Raw genomic sequence first — 18,127 nt, forward strand, 5'->3', positions numbered from 1 at the left:
TAAAATCCAATACTTCCCTGGTGCTAATCACCTTTCTAGAAGAAACTTTTCCTATTTAAATATGTCCATCCAAATACTGATAAGGCTGATATGCTGTTATGCTGCCCATAAATGTTGAATGGTAAGATTTATACCAATAACAAAATTTTGTCAAATTCCTATCACAGAATTGCACAGGGTTTGGGGGGGGGGTTTACGAGGACTTTTTTAAAATACAAGGATGGTTCTTGAGTTCTGTTTTATCTTTTAGGGAATTGGTTGTAAAAAAAACACTATCTCAAGGCACATTGAATAGAGTCAAAAGTATTTTGGAAACCCATAATATGGAGCAGCCACCCTGGTCTTTGCCATCTTTTCAGGAGCAGAACACGGACTCATAGGTAAGTATGAACCTCCTTGTAATACAGTTGCACAAAAAGAGCTGCAGCATTTACAAGTTTTCTCCAACTGGAAACCATCTCCACAAACTAGGCATGGAGTCTTCTTGGTTTCGTTCCGTAGACCTTTAAATAGAGAGTAAACAATAATTCCTATCAACACGGAATCACATAGCTTTCTGTGTCACACTTAAGGTGTTTCTACAAAATAAAAAGTAAAACAAAAAGAAGTGGTCTTTGGGTCAAGGGTATTTGGACTCTTAAATGAAATACACATAAAACTTTCTCTAACTATTAGAAGTTGGGCTTCCAACAATTTCCAAGCTTTAGATGTTACCTCTTTAATTATTTCCCCAACAAGCATATACAGATAGCCCTCAACTTACAACAGTTCATTTAGTAGAAGTTACAACAGCACTGAAAAAAGTAACATATGACCATTTTTCACTCTTACAACCATTGCAGCATCCACATGGTCACATGATCAAAATTCAGATGCTTGGCAACTGGTTCATATTTATCATAGTTACTATGCCCCCGGGGTAACCTTTTGTGACCTTCTGACAAGTAAAATCACTGGGGAAGCCAGTTTCACTTAACCACTGTGTTACTAACATAACAACTGCCAGGATTCACTTAACAATTGTGACAAGGAAGGTCATAAAACGGGGCAAAATTCAGTTAACAAATCTCTCTTAGAAACAGAAATTTTGAACTTAATTGTGGTTGTAAATCGAGGACTACATGCTTAATCATTACATGGTGTTACTCATGGTTCATATGAAGCTGTTCATCCTTCATCCTCTCTTTGTTATTATTTTGAAAGCCTAAGGGGATTTTTTATCCTCTTTTATCGATAGACACTAGTCCTAAGTTTATATGGCAAGGGAAAAAGCCAAGAATCAGATATAAACTACTGCAAGATGTTAAGGAAAGAGGGGGTTTGGGTTTACCAGATCTGAAACTGTATTCCAATACTTGTTGTTTAGTCTGGCTAAAAGAGTGGGTGAACCTCCAGAATAAGAGGCTACTTGATTTAGAAGATCCTGAATTAAGATTTGGATGGCGCTGTTATTAATGGTATGACAAAGTTAAAGTAAACGTTGATTTCAACAACTAATTTGTTAAACGTGCCATTCTAAGAGTTTGGAATAAATATAAAACAAGGTTTTTTATGAAGATGCTTCTTTGGGTGTCCCCCCAGGAAGGTTTTTTTTAGAAAAGAAATGGTGCCAAAGCTAGACTGGTGGACTTATGGTAAAGTAATATTTTTTAATTTTGATGATCCTATTCTCAGGTCTAAGGAAGAGCTACAAACAGAAGGACATGTCTGCCACTGGTTTACAAATTCAAGGTGCTGGTTATTACCTATAAAGCCCTACATGGCCTGGGTCCGGGTTATTTGAGGGAACACCTGCTGCCGGCATCAAACGCCCTTCGCCCAGTGCGCTCCCACAGGGAGGGTCTGCTCAGGGTTCCGCCGGTGAGAGATTGTCGGCGGGTGACACCCAGGGATAGGGCCTTCTCAGTGGGAGCGCCTGCCCTCTGGAACCAGCTGCCGGTGGAGCTGAGAACTGCCCCCGACCTCCGATCATTCCGCCGGGGCCTGAAGACCTGGCTCTTTGAGCTCTCAGGCCCAGGCTGAGGAGAAATTTTTTAATTGGGGTTTTAATTGTGTACAGGGTTAATTTAATATTTTTTAATATGGTTTTAACTTTTGTATGTTGGATTTTTTAATTCCCTGTAAACCGCCCTGAGTCCTCAGGGAAAGGGCGGTATACAAATGCAACTAAATAAATAAATAAATAAATAAATAAATATTTACAATGAAAGATTTAAATTAGACAAAAAGACTTATGGTTTTGATTTTTGTTAAAAATGAATTGAAAATCCTATGTGTGGTAGTGATGAATATATTACTGCTAAGGTCTATAAAACATTATTGAATTTGAATTTGGAAAGTGAATATGTAAAGCATTGTATGATTGAATGGGCAAGGAATTTTGGATATAATATACAGCTTGAACAAAGGGAGAATATGTGGGGGAAAGGTTTAAAATTTACATTAAATTAGAATTTAAAAGAAAAATTTTATACGATGTTGTATCATTGGTATTTAACACCAGATAAGTTATCAAGAATCAAGAAAGTTATTTCAAATGAATGTTGGAAATGCAAATGTAAAGAAGGGACTTTTTATCATTTATGGTGGACATGTGATAAAGCAAATAAATATTGGAGTAGGAAGTATATTCTAATATAGAAGATTTTAAAAGTGAATAATACACCAGAAACTTTTCTTTTGGGTTTAATGGAAAAAGAATTGGGGAAAAAATGTTGGAACTTTGATGTTATATATGTTGATGGCAGCAAGATTACTTTATGCACAAAAATGGAAGGACGCTTCAATGGATGAAGGGTTGCAAAAGCTGATGGAGTTAGCAGAGATGGCTAAATTGCCTGCTTTGATAAAAGAAAAAAACACAATTACTTTTGTTTCTATTTGGAAACCCCTTCTGGACTTTGTGCTTGAGGTGGAAAAAAATGAAACGTTGATTTTGGGTTTTACTGAGTAGATAGATCTGTTGTTATAGAAATGGCTAGTTTATACTATTATGTAAAAGTTGAAGCTTGATTTTACTAACTTATCCTACTGCACCAAAGGGATTCAGAAGTCAATGGCTTTTCTTTCTTTTTCCTTCCTTTTCTACACTTTTCCCTCCCCTCGTTTTCCTATTATTTGCTTTTGTATTTTTGTATTTTATATACAGTACACAAATATCTCCCTAGCATTATTTTATAGCAATTGTTTTTAGAACCCAACCCAAGGTTGTAAAATAGTGTTCAGTTTTTTGAGTTTGCCCAGTCAAGGAGGAAAAAAAGGGAAGAAAAAGTAGCTGATTTTCTGTATATATCGTGCCAAAAGTCTTACGTGCATCTCTAAACACAGTCCCAAATGCTGTATGTATAATTTAAACATGTGTAGTGGATTTGTATTGATGGTGAGTAACAGCAGAGAAACCTGAGTAATCCCCTGGGAGAAATGCAAGAAATAAAGATGGTAGTGAGCAATTTACCACCATGGTTATATTGAGCAGTGAAATATAGTGTTTTCATTGACACTTCCAAAGCACCTCTAGTTAACAGGGAAAACAACATGGGTGAATCTATCCATATGGTATATCCATTCACATGTTAAAATGTTAGCATCCTGCATGAGGATGTAATCTCATGTTGCAAGTGTGCAAAATCAGGCTTCAATGGCTTGACTGTGAAGAAATTAGTCTTCAATAGACTAGAAAGTGGGGATTATCCCCACCTGGCAATTCCCTTAAGAACCATTTCTCCATTAAGAGGAATGCTTTGTCTTTATAAGAGGTTTCCTGAGTTAGCTATGAATGCCCTTCTTTATTTAAAAGAAAGAAAATAATTTTTAGGGGTACAATTCTTCAACAAAACAGACGCAATTTTGGGAGATTTTGGAGATAGGATTTGGATCTTCTAAGATATTTTTTAAGAAAAGAAACACCAAAGAGTTTCAGTCAAATTGGAAATGCAAGGATGGGAAAGGAGATTTCCCACCTTCACCATCTGAGAATGCAATCCAGGAGACAGTTGCTTCACAGCAGAACTTACATGATGTCTCCATGTTTCTTAGTGCAGTCAGGAAAATTTAGAGAAGGGAAATGTGGCACAGAGAACACAATGCTTAACCTCTGCCCCATGACAATATATATCACCTAAACCACGGGTGGGCAACCTTGGCTCTTTTATGACTCGTGGACTTCAACTCCCAGAATTCCTGAGCCAGCCACGCTGAGGGAAAAGGGAGAGGTTTCCAAGCTGAGACATGCTGGCTCAGGAATTCTGGGAGTTGAAGTCCACGAGTCATAAAAGAGCCAAGGTTGCCTACCCCTGACCTAAACTAAAGATTTGTGTCCGGAGGTTTGAGGTTAAATTGCCTTTGAGTCAAGCTTGACTCCTGATGACTTATGTGGACACAAATGTGCAAATATCTTGGCAATACCAAAGTGGTTTACTAAGAGGGAGAACTGGGAAATTTATCAAAATTATTTGAATGAAATCGAAATAGTTTATGTGTCTGTGTGTGTCTGTGTATGATTTATATATTTATTTTACCTGTATTTTTAGAGGGCTGAAGTAATGCCCAGTCTAATGAATTTGAATTGGGAAAGCTGGTGGCTGCTTGATTTCCAGTCTGTTGTCTGGGTTCTTTAATTGCCTTGGTCTTTTTTTTATCAGGCATGATTGCTGCTTCTTGGAGAATAGTTATGTGAGGGAAGTCTATGATTCTGATGTGCTTTTTGTTAGTTGACTTTACTTTAGTGCTTTTTTCAGACGTCTTCTCAAGGGTCTTTGGCAAGGTGCAAAGAGTGCTATTTCCATGTTTTACTTTTATGTTTTGCTTTTCGTTGATAGGTGGAACTGAATCTCCTTTACTTTCCTGATTAGTTGAAGGCTGCACTATGTTCAACAGGGGTTCAGCAAAATTAAAGTTACTGATGACCATGTGCTTTTTCAGTTTCTTAACACCGATTCCTTCCACAACGAGGTCTGTAGAATTAAATGGTGGCATATCCAATATGGGCTACAGAATAAAAAAAACAAAGCCAATGTTTCATCACTAGTTTTACAATTTTGTCTTAATAAAATAGGTATTAGTTAAGAGATGCTTATTCTCTGAGTTGTGGATTAATGGAGAAATGGAAAAGGCCTGTTAGTTCCCATCTAAAAATAATTATGACTCCTCTAGATATCTGTTGAACATCCAGTTTATTTTTCCAGTCTCTCTTTTTTTTTGGATTCTTATTCTTCTTTTTTCATATATAACTCAAGGTGGAAAATATATCAGCATTTCTTCCCTATTTTCTCCACAATAGCTCTTTAAGGCGAATTGGGCTGAGAGAATGAATGGTCCAACCTTACCGAGCCAATTTTTCATGCTTGAGGCGGGACTAGAATTTACATTCTCCTGTTTTTTAGGCCAACTCCCTAACCACTATGCCACATTTTTTTATTTCTACATAAAATTTTATTTAGTAATAATTTCATTTTATATTTCTAAATTTATTTCCAAAGAAGTATTCAGAGCTATCATTCCTTTCCAAGATTATGTATTAACCTTCATTTGATTGTGCTGATTCAGTGCCTGACTGGTACAAGCATGCAAGGGCCTAAACCTGTCTGAGGCCACCTCATGCAAAAGGGAAGTTTAAACTCTCTCTCTCCTCACCACTTCTTCTTTTCAAAAATTTTCCACAACCACGTTTGGTAGGACCATCAAAAAAGAGCCAATTATTATTTTGGGGGGGGGTTGCATTTACATTTCAGAGGAGTTTTCAGAAATAAATGAGCAATGAAAAGTGTTTTATTAGGTTCACTAAAAACAAAAGGAGAGCTACACACAATGTAATGCATTTTAATAGTTTAAATTTATGAAAGCTAGCATAATGGAATACAGGTAGTCCTTGACTTATGGTACAACAGTTCATTTAGTAGCTGTTCGAAGTTATAACGGCACTGAAAAAAGTAACTTATGACCATTTTTCAGCATCCCCATGGTCGCATAATCAAAATTCAGATACTTGGCAACTGGTTAATATTTATCACAGTTACTATGCCCCAGGGTCAGTCATCACCTTTTGTGACCTTCTGACAAGCAAAGTCAATGGGGAAGTCAGATACACTTAACAACCATGTTACTAACTTAACATGTAAATTGGGACAACATTCGCTTAACAAATGTCTCACTTAGCAACAGAAACTTTAGGCTCAATTGTGATCGTAAGTCAAGGATTACCTGTAGTTAGGCAATAGGAATGGGAAAATCCAGGTTCTTGTTTTCCTTTAGACATGGGAATCAGCTAAATGATTGTGGGCCAGCCACTTCCTCTTAGCCCTAACTGGCATCGAGGTTTGTGACAAGCTGACTGATGAGTAGAGCCTCTTGTTATATCGTGCATTGATCACTTTGCTACAACTCAGCAAGCATGAGGCAAAAGCAATTGGAACCTGCAACCCCATGTAACAAATGCTAAGAATAGCAACAAAGAATGTTTGACTTTACATTAGCAAGCCTAAAAAAGATAAACCATTGCCTTTAGAAGCTATTAAAGACACCCAGGGAAATAAAATAGTATAGTTCCTACACTAAACCAGCACTATGTCAAAATGCTTTCAAACTTACTAAAACATTATTTGCATGAGGAGAGGACCTTTTCCTGGAAGTAGAATTTGATATTTCTCCATTATTATTCATATTCTGAAACCATGGTTCCAATTTCTCTAACCATAGTTAGATGTACAGTAGTTATAATTGAACTGTTTTGTATACTATTCAGCTGTGGAACAAAATGAAACACTACTTACTTGTCTCCACAGAAGTTCAAAATTTCCAGTTTCACAATTTTTGTCAAGCTTCTTGTCAAGCACAACTTTGATTGTGTCATCTTGCACTTTAGCACAAAGGTCCATTGTAATCGGAGTAGAAGGATGCATAGTTGGGCTACTGTTGATTTCAATCAGCCAAGGTTTGAAATCACTGCCAAGAATGAAATCCGCTCCATACAGTTCAAAACTGCTCCTTCGTGGTTCCACTTGCTCCTGAGCCATCTTTATTACATATATTAAGATTTTTTTCATAGATGGATAGATGATGTTGCACCAAACATGGCCAAGGCCTCTCTTCTGCAAATACTCTTGGAATTTGCTACTGGACCACATGTTGTGATATGGCAACTGAGAACTACGATCTGATGCATTTTTGTAATTTTTCTGGACGAAATTATTACAAATATGAACGGAGCTGTAGAAATTAAAGGGACCAATTAGTCCTGTGTAGAGATTATACCAAGTATAAAATATGGACATAAATACCAGTGGGAAAGTGTAAGAATGATCCATTGAACTTACTTTTTTTCCCTCTTACTGTGAAAAAAATATATAAGTACTAACCAGAAGGGACTACTTGTAATTCAGCATCATTTTAAAAATAATCATGATTATATTGAAATTATTCTGTGATCTAATGTAACATTAAAGAAATACAAATGTTTTGCCCCCAAAAGCTAAGAGAAGACTAGATAATCAGACAGTAAAAGTCTGATCTGGCACCAGGTTTTTGTTTTTAATGGGCAGCCATATAAATATTTTAAATAAATAATTATTTACCTGACATAAATTCTTCTATAGGATATTATCCATACACATAATCACATACCATACAATCAAAATTAGAAGTATAATCTTGGTTACCTGTGAAGATTTTCTAAGGAAAACCGTTGAGTTGAAAATCTCAGATAGCTTTCTTTGTAGAACCATATAGTCAATGGGTTCCAATCTGTTACAAGAAACCACTGCCTAATATCAAATTTTGTATCATAAATGAGGAGTGGTTTCTCTATATACTTTTGGACAACCCACTTATGATCTTTAATTGGAAATTGATCAGTTGGTTCAACTAGTTTCAATATTTCATCCAGTCGATTTTTGCATACTATTTCTAGAGAAAAAGATAGGAGAATTATCTTTGGGGCATCATCATACACCAGCATTGATAAGAATATTGCATATTATTCACAAGCGTTGTGCTGCCTAATCACTGCTACTTGGTACTTTCAACCGAAAGTTTAATACTAAAAATTGTGATGCTCTTTATCAAACCTGAAATGGAAAATCTTGTAATAATGTGTGTTATTAGGAGTATAGATTTGGACACAATGGCATTTACTTTTTTTGTTGGGATTTTGATGTTTGCTGATCTTGGTTTTTTCTTTGAATGTTTCATTATCAAAGTAGGTAGCATTATGAGTATTACATTAATTTCTTTGGTAATTTCTCATTGGTTTCACAACTTCTTGATTTTAAGGTATAACATTATTCTCAATACATGGCTCCACAAAAAATTAGGATTTTTAATAATCTTTAATAATAATTGTTTTTTTTTATAATCCTACCTCTGCCACGGGATTTTGCTCCAGGCTTAATGATCCAGATGTTGTGAAGACCATCAATCTCTTGCTGTGGGTTAACTAGCCTAATTTTGTGCAAAATATTTTGACACTGAATAAAATAACTGTCTGCATTACAAATAACTGCACCTTCACTGGAAGCAAACAAGAGAATTAAACCAACCATGTAATAAATTTGTATTCAGAATTATTACAATTACAGATTATTTGGAGTACAGCATGACATTTTAAAGAAAGAAAATTAGAATATAACTTTAAGTCCAGGATCCCTTTGGGAAAACAAGTCGATGTCAAAGTAGCTCAGATACACATTAAAGTTGTTGGTCCCCCTATTTCTAGGGAAAGTGAGCAATTTTGAAAGCTTCTCATGAAAACTCTATTGTGGAAAGGCAGGAGAAAAAACAAACACTTTTCAGAAAGAAATATATTCTATGTTACAACTAATTCACCAAATGATTGTTGAATGCAAAGAGAACATAAAATAAATCATGAGACTAAAAATAATTTAGACAATATAAATGAGCAAATCTCTAAATTAAATCTTCAACTAGAAAGCTCCATGATAACGACTACAAAGTATGAACAAATAATCCAGAAATCAGAAGACGAAACAGAGGAAATGGATTTAGAGATGGAAGAGATAAAAGAACTGCAAGACTTAGTTATAACAACGAAAATGCAAAAGATCTTTTACCCCTTAGGTCTGCAAAATATATCAGATGGCAAAGAAAAAGATTTTTAAAAAGGGTATATAGAGCTGCTAGGGAAGTGTCACAACTTGAAAGACAGGAAATGAAATGAGAAATGGAGGGAGAAAGGAACAGGGAGTTGTTTAAGGAATATAAATGGAATTTATATTAAATTTCTGGAATTCCCCCGTAAAAATACCCGACCCAAATTGTTTTTCTTATGCCAAGCAATTTTCACAAAAATAGAAAAAAAATTCCTGGGCCATGTAATTGCTCTGGCTTGGAAAGCAACTTGGCAAAGAAAGAAAGGGAGAGTCAGATTTTAAAAACAGAAGACTTGACCTTCTAGAGGGGGCATTATATGTTTAAATATTCTTTTGAATAAGATTAAAATAATGGAAGACTTTTAGATATAATTAGACTTTTACAATGAAAGATATGATTTAGAATTAAGATAGCTTTTTTTCTCTTTTTTGGTATGGGAAATATGAAGAGGATTGATTTGAATAAAATTTTCAGCTATATAAATGTAATTAATATTGAGAAAATCATAACTGATAAGGATATTTCAAATACTGATGGGAAATCAAACTTTAACAAGTGCACGAAAAACAGGATATTGATTAATGAATTGACTCTATTGATTTATGAATTGATATTATTATTTGTATATTAGTAAAATATGATTAAGATGCTCATTAACAGTACCAAAAATTGTAATGGTGTAATGAAGGGAAAATGGAAAAAATATAGAGAAGAAAGGAGGATCTGGGGAAAAAATACTGGATTGTGTAGTATTGAACAGATTTATATTGAAAAAGTTAATGTTAAATTTTTGAACCAGACAACATGTTGTTTACTAAGCACTAAAGATTATAATTTTAAAAAATTAATAAAACTTTTATGAAAAAAGAAAGAAGTTAGTTTGGCCATTTCTGTAAGTTCCATTGTTTTCACCATTTCTCCATTGTGGGTAGTACTGAGTCTACTTTTGCACATGTAATACTCTTGTTGCATAGTTCCATGTGAGCTATAGAGCTATACATTTTGGGAGTCTGAGATGGTATTGTCTTATGCACTATACTTGCTTAACATTTATCTCTGCTTGTCAGCCATTCAAGAAGCCCAGGTCAAGAAATGAACACCACAGAGATCCCAAAAATGCTACCTTATTGTTGTTGGGTATGATAACAGATTCTTGAAATTCAAGCTAGCTTCTGTCCCACCCTATACCAAACAAATCAAAACAAGATTGTTTTGAATTGCTTTTTTACACTTCCTCCAATCTCGGGACTGTGTACAGCAGACATGTCAAACACAAGGCCCGGGGGCCAGATCCGGCCCACGAAGTGGTTTCATGTGGCCCATGAAGCTATCCTGGAAACAGTGAGGGAACGGCCCCCACTGCCTTGGCCCTGGCCCAGAGACTCTCCTTCTACCAGAGACCCCCAGATCTGTCCCACTCCTGCCCAGGCCCCCATAGGCACCCTTGATGCAACGATGTAGAGCTGGCCATGCCCACCCAGTAGGCCATACGCACTCTAGCCACGCCTACCCAGTAGACCATGCCTACCCAGACCATACCCACCCGGCCCCCTGAGGGCAACCGCAATGCTGATGCGGCCCTCAATGAAATTGAGTTTGACACCCCTGGTGTACAGTAATCTCTTGTGAAAGTCCCTTTTTAACAGTTCTTCAAACCTTCCCAGTTCTACTTTTTTATATTCCTTATTTACAACAATTTATACATTGATACACAATTGTACGCACAGAGAGGAAATTCATAGTGTGAAACCCTTTTTTGTGGAGTCCTTGGTGCTTTCCAAATGTGGTTGTTTGCTTGTAGACATTTCATTACCCAACCAGCACTGTAATCAGCACTGGTGATGTTACCTAGTTAAGTAATGAAATGTCTGCAAGCAAACAATCAAGTTCAGAGAGCAAGGACTTCATAGTTCAACCCTGAGCCACATATGTTCTCTTCTACTGAAAACCCTTTTTCCTCAACTGATTGGAAACATGATGCATGATGCTTATAAATTTCTTTTCTTTTTTTTCTTTTCAAGTCCTCAGACACCTAAGGAAAACTTATTAGATGAAGGAGATAAAATTTCTGCTGGGTTTTGACTAGCAATCTCTTACATATTTGCATGTGTGAAATTAGTTTCCACAAAGAAAGACTTATAAAATTAAGAACCAAGATAAATATAAAGTTTTTGATAATTTTCAGTTAACAGACAACAACACTTACTGAATGAGAGAATAGTAGTGATCAATGAACTGATTCCATTGTGTTTCTGAAAATACTGGAACATTATCTGTCTGTGCATCAATGTCTTCATGTTCAAATTGTTCAAGGTAGGTTTCACATATTTTGCATGCCATTTCTACAAGTTCTCCAGGTAGCTCCTTAACTTTCTTTAGCTCATAATCTAGGAAATCAAGGCAAAATGCTTATCAATAATGGCACTCTGTATGCAGTTCAATCTATTTCTCCTCAAGGCTTCTTTGTAAGGTCCCTGTAACATTTATACAGTTCAAAATTTGCAAGAGAAAATACGTTTGGTAGATTTTATTTAAATCAACGTTGAAAATAAAAAGGCAAATTGATGCTGTCACAAATGGACATTTATTCAACTGTAGAAACAGCCACGATAGTAAAAAAAATACCTTTAATCTTAATGGCATCATCTTTATCACTGTTTTCTTTAGACGACCAATCATCAGAAATATGCAAATTGACAACCCATTTAATTATGCAGGAGGCTGCTGTTTTTCTGAAGTCATCTGAAATACATGACATTTCTTTTAAGCAGCAAATTGTCTAAATGATAAAGCAGAGAGCAGAACTATAAGCATATGGTGAAAACATCATTAAATCCATCCAGAACCATTATTAGACTGCAGTTTAAGAGAAAATAAGTCATGGCTACAAGTATGAAATGATTTGGAAACATCTCCAGATGCTTTTTCTCTCTAATCACTCTGCCAACTGGTATAGTTCAGTCTTGATGTATATCATTAGGAGGGGATCTTAGTACACTGTGAACAGTGGTGGGATTCAAATATGTGAAGAACTGGTTCTCTGTGTGGATTCGGCTTCCAGAAATCCATTCTGGGCCTGGGCAACAAAAAATTAGCTACCGGTTCTGCCGAAGTGGTGCAAACTGGCTGAATCCCACCACTAACTGTGAATATTAAAATACTGTAGTCTTGTGGGGGGGGAGTTTCTTTTCAAAGACAAGAATAAGAGTTGTCTGGAGTAACACAACTAACAATTTAGTGCCAGTGCAAAAACTCTAGAGTACAATCTGTTTTTGTAAAATTGTAGGCCTAATATTGTCATACAACTTTTATTCCCTAAAACTAATAAGATTAAGAATATGAAAGTTAATATTAAATCATTATTAAAATGAATAATAATTTAGGAGAAAGGGGTTAACTTGCAAGTCTGCTAGAAATAGTACATTGTAAGTAGATCCTATTCAGTCTATTCAGATATTTCCACAGACCCTCGGTTCCTGAGTATGGCCAGAATTAAAATTAAAAGTGATAACAAGTAAGTCATACATTCAAAAACCTAAAATTTGACTTTGAGGTCCTTCTGGCCATTCCTCAGATTGGTTCTGATCACAAGCAGTCAAGAAAAGAAGAAGCACAGCCATCTTCAACATAGACAAGTTTTCCATTGTCTGTATTACACATCCTTCATTCCAAATCTGCCAAATAATTTTCTTGCTATTCTATTTTGCAGGTTTTTTGCAGAAGAAAAAGATGGATGCAGCCATGGAAAACAGGAGCTCATTATAACACTTGACTATCAAACAATTGGAGACCTTTGCGATAGTGATATAGTCAAGTACAAAATTGTGCACAAAAAATGTAATCTCAGATTTAAAAAGTTTAGGACAAGTCAAGAGATTGCATAATCCTGTAAGAAAATAAATTGTTTTCTTAAATTGGTCTATGAGAATTCCTAAATCATCTGCAGAAAGGAAAAATATTACATAGTTGTAAGTGAGCTTATGAAACATTCCAATAAATGTCAGGAGAGCTGCAATTTTAACACACATTGAAAAGTTCTATTCCTCTCAATGGATATGATTTCCAAATAAATGTAACTAAGATTGTAGTGCTGATTTATCAACATGGACATTTCCCTAATTTCCATTGGATTGGAATAAGTGCTCAATAAATGCATGCATTGCTATAGAATTGTTATAGATTTTAGTTGCTTGTTGCCAGCCACAACAATAAAAACTCTTCCACTGGCAGGTTTTCAGGGCTAAAATGAAGGAAATTTAAAATAACTCACCGATAAAAGCAGATTTGTCATCATCTAAACAGATGGCATAACACCGAGGAAAGAAACTGTTTGGGTTCACTGACACATACCATGGCAAATTCCTCATGTGCAAACAGAGTCCTATCTATAAATAATATGTATATATATATTGTCAGTGCTTTTATGGATAATAGCAAACTAGCTGTACCCAGGAATAAGTGTAGTTAGTATACCAACCAAAGTTCTTCATGTACTTAATAATGCTTTGTTCAGTGCTTCTCAATCTTGGCAACTTTAAGATGTGTGACTTAAGATATGTTCCCCTGGCTGGCTGGGGAATTCTGGGAACTGAAATCCACACATCTGAAAGCTGCCAAAGTTGGGAAACAGTTTATTGTAAGCATTTTATTGGAACTATCCTTGTGCTTGGTCAGCTGAATCAGCATCCAACAGTCATATCACTATTCATAATCCACATCTGTTCATATCCCACATCTGTTGAAGTATCTGTCCTATTGACAATTAGTTGTTGAGCCAGTGTCAAGGGTTTTTTTTAATATATATAAAATATAAACAGAATTCATGGGACTAGTACCACCTTCTTAATTACAAACAGGGTAGATATCTGAAATTGTCAATGGAGGTTTTGCTTATTATGTCTCAAGGACTATCTAGTGATTGATCACGGGCAAGTTTTCTTGTACTCTACAATCCCTGAAATCTGTTAAATGCCTCTGTTACATCCTCTAGATATTGTTAAAGAAGCCTTGTCTTTTCATTTTAGAACTTTTCTGGATGAACTTGGCTTCTGCTTTTGTTTTTCTTTCCTCCCCTCTTTTTTATGTGCTCTCTCTCTCTCTCTTTTTCTCTCTCTGCGCGTATGCGTGTGCACATGTGTAATATATTTTAATTCATTTTATAGTTACAATGTTTGCAATGGCTGCAAGGAAGATATGAAAAACAAGTAGTGCTGTTAACACTAGAAGGAATACATGGAACTGATGTGATCATTGTAGCTTTATATGTAAAACTTATAGTTGCAAATAAATAAATACAGTACAATTCATTTTATTGCATAGCATATTTTGTAAAGTGCTTTTTTAATTTTATTGTGCATAAAGTGCTTTAAGGAACTTGAGTATATGTAACAGTATTAAAACATGGAGTCTGTCGTGCTCTCTGAGCTTGGATGTTTTTTTGCAAATGTTCCATTATCCAAGTAGATAATGTCATCAGTGCTGATGATCAACAAGCTCAGAGAGCAACAAGGGCTCCACAGATCAACCCTGAGTTGCATACATTCTCTTCTATTGGAAGTATAAAATATATTAAACAATAATTACAACAACAGCAAAAACATAGCTGATACACTGAGCAAAATTGGAATTGGCCCACCCCATCCATGCTGGCAGAGGAGGTTTGCGGCAGGCCCCATTAGCCAGACTATTCCAGCTGGTGGAGTCCAAGAGAAGAGCCTTCTCTGTCATTGCTCCTGCTCTCTGGAACATCTTGTCCCCTGGAATGAGGTCTCCACCAGAGCTCCTGGCCCTTTGTAAGAGCCTAAAGATCTGGCTCTGCCAGTTAGCTTGGGGCTGCAATGGAGGAGCATCACAGTGGTTGACTGATGAACCAGAGATCCCACCTCCCTCCCATCCTTCTCTGCTTTCCCCATTTTTAATTGAGACTCAGTATTTGGATCTTCACACTATTTTATTTATGTCTTTTAGCTTTTGCATAGTTTTTAATCTTTTTATGATTGTAAGCATCCAGAGTTATCTGTTGTAAGATAGGCAGCCAATGAATTTTGCAAATAAATAAAGAGTTAATTATTGCTTCTGACCACTGTGTTCCAATGACAACAATTACTCTAGGAATAACCTCAAACTCTGTTCTGCTTCTAATACCCAAGATGCACCCTCTACAAGAATTAAAAGCTACTTTATTTCCCATCATCCATACTTTCATTGCATCTAGACATAGGTTCAAAACATGTCAAGTCTTTCCTAATTAAAGTGCTGTAGGATGAGGAGAATGTAATCAGCATATTGATGAAATTCCTGATGAGTGCTCTGATTGGCTTCGTGTGTTTTTGTGTGTGTTTGTGTGTGTGTGTGCACGGGTGTGTGTGTGTATGTGTGTGTGTGTGTGTAGGACTCTCAGGGTGCAGAGATACTGTCATCCAATGTCACTTTTTGAATCTATTCCAGCAAGTAGGAACAGGACTACTGTAACGAAAGCCCCAACTTATAGAAAAATCCAGTAGGATATCATAATGGTGGAATGAAAAACCCACTGAAAAATCAGTCAGGATTAACAGTAACACTCCCCAATTTTCTCCCGTGCAGGAGGTTATCTAACAGAAAAAATATGGTTGATTCAGTCTCCAAACCAGACAATGAAACCAGGTCAAGATGGTCAAGAAAACTGGTGCCCTCCAAGAATATCTTCAGTTGCCCAGACACAACCCCTTCCCTGCTAATAAAAGAACTGAGTATATGATTGAATGGTACTGTAACTGGTGATAGCTGTTTCAGTAGTAGGTGAACCACTGCCTACTGTACTTTAAGACAAGCATCACCAGCTCTTCATCCAAAAATATATTCACTACTTCTTAGAATAGTGGTTCTTAAAATGGTTCCATTCAATTACCACATTTCCTGGTCTAGAATAATGTCATTACTCCCATGACACACACAAACACAAACATGGACACATACACCTCTGTTGTTTTGCACAAATGGTCATTCCAAATCACAAACAAGAAATTATAAAGTGCCTCATTGACCTCCATATATGCCCAAATTTTCCCCCTGGAGATAATTTCTACCAATTTAAGAACCATTGTCCTAGATCAAACCAGTCAGTTCTTCTCTTAGCATCTATAAGCCAAAATAAGTAAGAGTCAACAGAACCTGTGGTTGACTAGACACTATGTACATCCTCAGGCTCATAAATTGTAAGTCCATTCTTATCATACACATCACAAATCAGCTACCAGGAGCATGGCGAAAATATATCCCATCACAGACTGACTATCCTGTATGCCTCTTCCTCCACCAGCACCAACATCATTTTATGCATCAATACAAGAAGCTCATCTGAAACCCTCTGAAGTTATGAGGCTGATCTCCAGGCCTCCTAGAAATATGTCTCTCTTACATCAGATAGTTGAGTTACTCCAAAGGAAGAATAATGTAATATTAAGTTTATTCTTCCCTTTTAACCCACTGTTTTCCACCCCTCACTCTAAAATCATACATGAAAAATTCATCTTTCACCACTCCTATATTACCTATGAATTTTCAACTCAGATTTAATCTATTTTACTTCAAATATTCCAATTTGCTCATAACTTGAGTTGTCCAACACAGACAACTCTAAGATCAAATTATACAATTTCCAAAATAATAAGCTTGCAATGAATTCTGGCATCTGTTGTAGATGACAACTAATGAACAAATCTACTTGCTATCTATGTGAAATGTCAGAATACTCAAAACAGCAATACAAAAAATTTATTTTCATCAGATCAAATTACCTGAGCCTTTGCTTGATGTGTAATATATCTTGGATAATGCAATGGCAACTTCTGTTGTGATGGTAGAACATCTGTTTTCCATTCATAAGATCTTTGATTCAGTAAACATCATTTTTCTTTGAAATTTTAGGAAATTGTTGCCAATCAAGCATAGATATAATACTGGCCAACAGTTGCTTACAAGCTTGGTGTGATAGCAAGCAGATTATTCAATTCCAAAAAATGTTTTAACCCTATTAACTGGGAGGACTACATCCACAAAACTAAATCCCACAATGATGTCAAGCTCAAGGTTTGCCAGCATGCTGTAGATGTTGTAGGGCCAACTAAATCCCCTCAGCCAAATATATCTTCTCAGGAAAAATAAAGCATTGGCTCCAGTATCAAATTGGGCAACTATCCCATTACAAAAAGGCTTTTCCAGAAAAACTACACTGTTAGCATAGCCACAGAATGGTCCGGAGGCCAAGGAATGCTGAGTAAATTGAGGAAAAGATATTGGAAGCTAAGCAGAGCTCTATGAAAGCTAAAGAAAGTAATTCCTTGAAAGATACTGTGGAATAACTGCCTCCTTGTTTTTTCAAAACCTCATTGTCATTGTAGTCCTACCTCATTACCTCATAGTTACACCTTAATGGTCTCACTGACTTCACTAGGCATATGAGTTGTTACAACCAATGAAATGCCAGGCTGCTTTTTCCAATCACAGGTGTGTTGTAATTTGCGACTCTGGCCCTCTTTAAAACCATCTTTGCCTCCAAGATTAATTAAAATATTTATAACTAAACAGCATTGTTGACAAGTTAAACCTCAAGAGGAAATCTCATATTTTATTCTGTTAAGAAATTCTGTAAAAAAAATCACCTATACGAGAAAAGGAATTTCAAATTTTCAGTCCTCACACCATTTTTTCCATCTGGCCTCTGTGCTAGACAGGGATATCCACAGGGAATAAACAAAAAGAACAAGTTGGCAGCCATAACCTTTTTCACAATCATTTCTGATACCAGGTTAAGCTGTTTGCTGGCTAATCCTACTGGGAGATATTGTTTGTTTTTCTCTGCATCTTTCTTACATTTTGGTTTGATGGACAACATGGTAGAAATTATGTTCATCAAAACAAAAATACTATCAGTCAGTAAGATTGCTCATAAATAAATAAATGATTTTTTGAAAGACTTTCCAATAATGCATAACTTCAAACCCAACTCTTGAGGAGTCATATGCAATTTATAGGGAGAAAGGCT

The 18,127-nt window shown here is 36.0% G+C and overlaps 1 protein-coding gene across 1 annotated transcript in view; it reads right to left on the reverse strand.

Moving 5' to 3' along the window:
- Positions 1 to 297: 297 nt before the first annotated feature.
- Positions 298 to 18,127, reverse strand: part of TTLL8 (tubulin tyrosine ligase like 8) — a gene marked incomplete at both ends in the record, with an annotated part of 34,158 nt that continues 16,328 nt past the window's right edge. Inside the window, 8 exons of the mRNA XM_083366629.1 lie at positions 298 to 503; positions 4,518 to 4,986; positions 6,768 to 7,203; positions 7,653 to 7,899; positions 8,354 to 8,502; positions 11,309 to 11,489; positions 11,728 to 11,844; positions 13,373 to 13,487. Of these exons, the coding sequence (XP_083222755.1) occupies positions 298 to 503; positions 4,518 to 4,986; positions 6,768 to 7,203; positions 7,653 to 7,899; positions 8,354 to 8,502; positions 11,309 to 11,489; positions 11,728 to 11,844; positions 13,373 to 13,487 (1,920 nt within the window). The remainder of the gene's footprint in view (positions 504 to 4,517; positions 4,987 to 6,767; positions 7,204 to 7,652; positions 7,900 to 8,353; positions 8,503 to 11,308; positions 11,490 to 11,727; positions 11,845 to 13,372; positions 13,488 to 18,127) is intronic.

Source organism: Vipera ursinii, assembly GCF_947247035.1.
Source record: "Vipera ursinii genome assembly, chromosome: 6".
In the NCBI taxonomy this organism is placed as follows: domain Eukaryota; kingdom Metazoa; phylum Chordata; class Lepidosauria; order Squamata; family Viperidae; genus Vipera; species Vipera ursinii.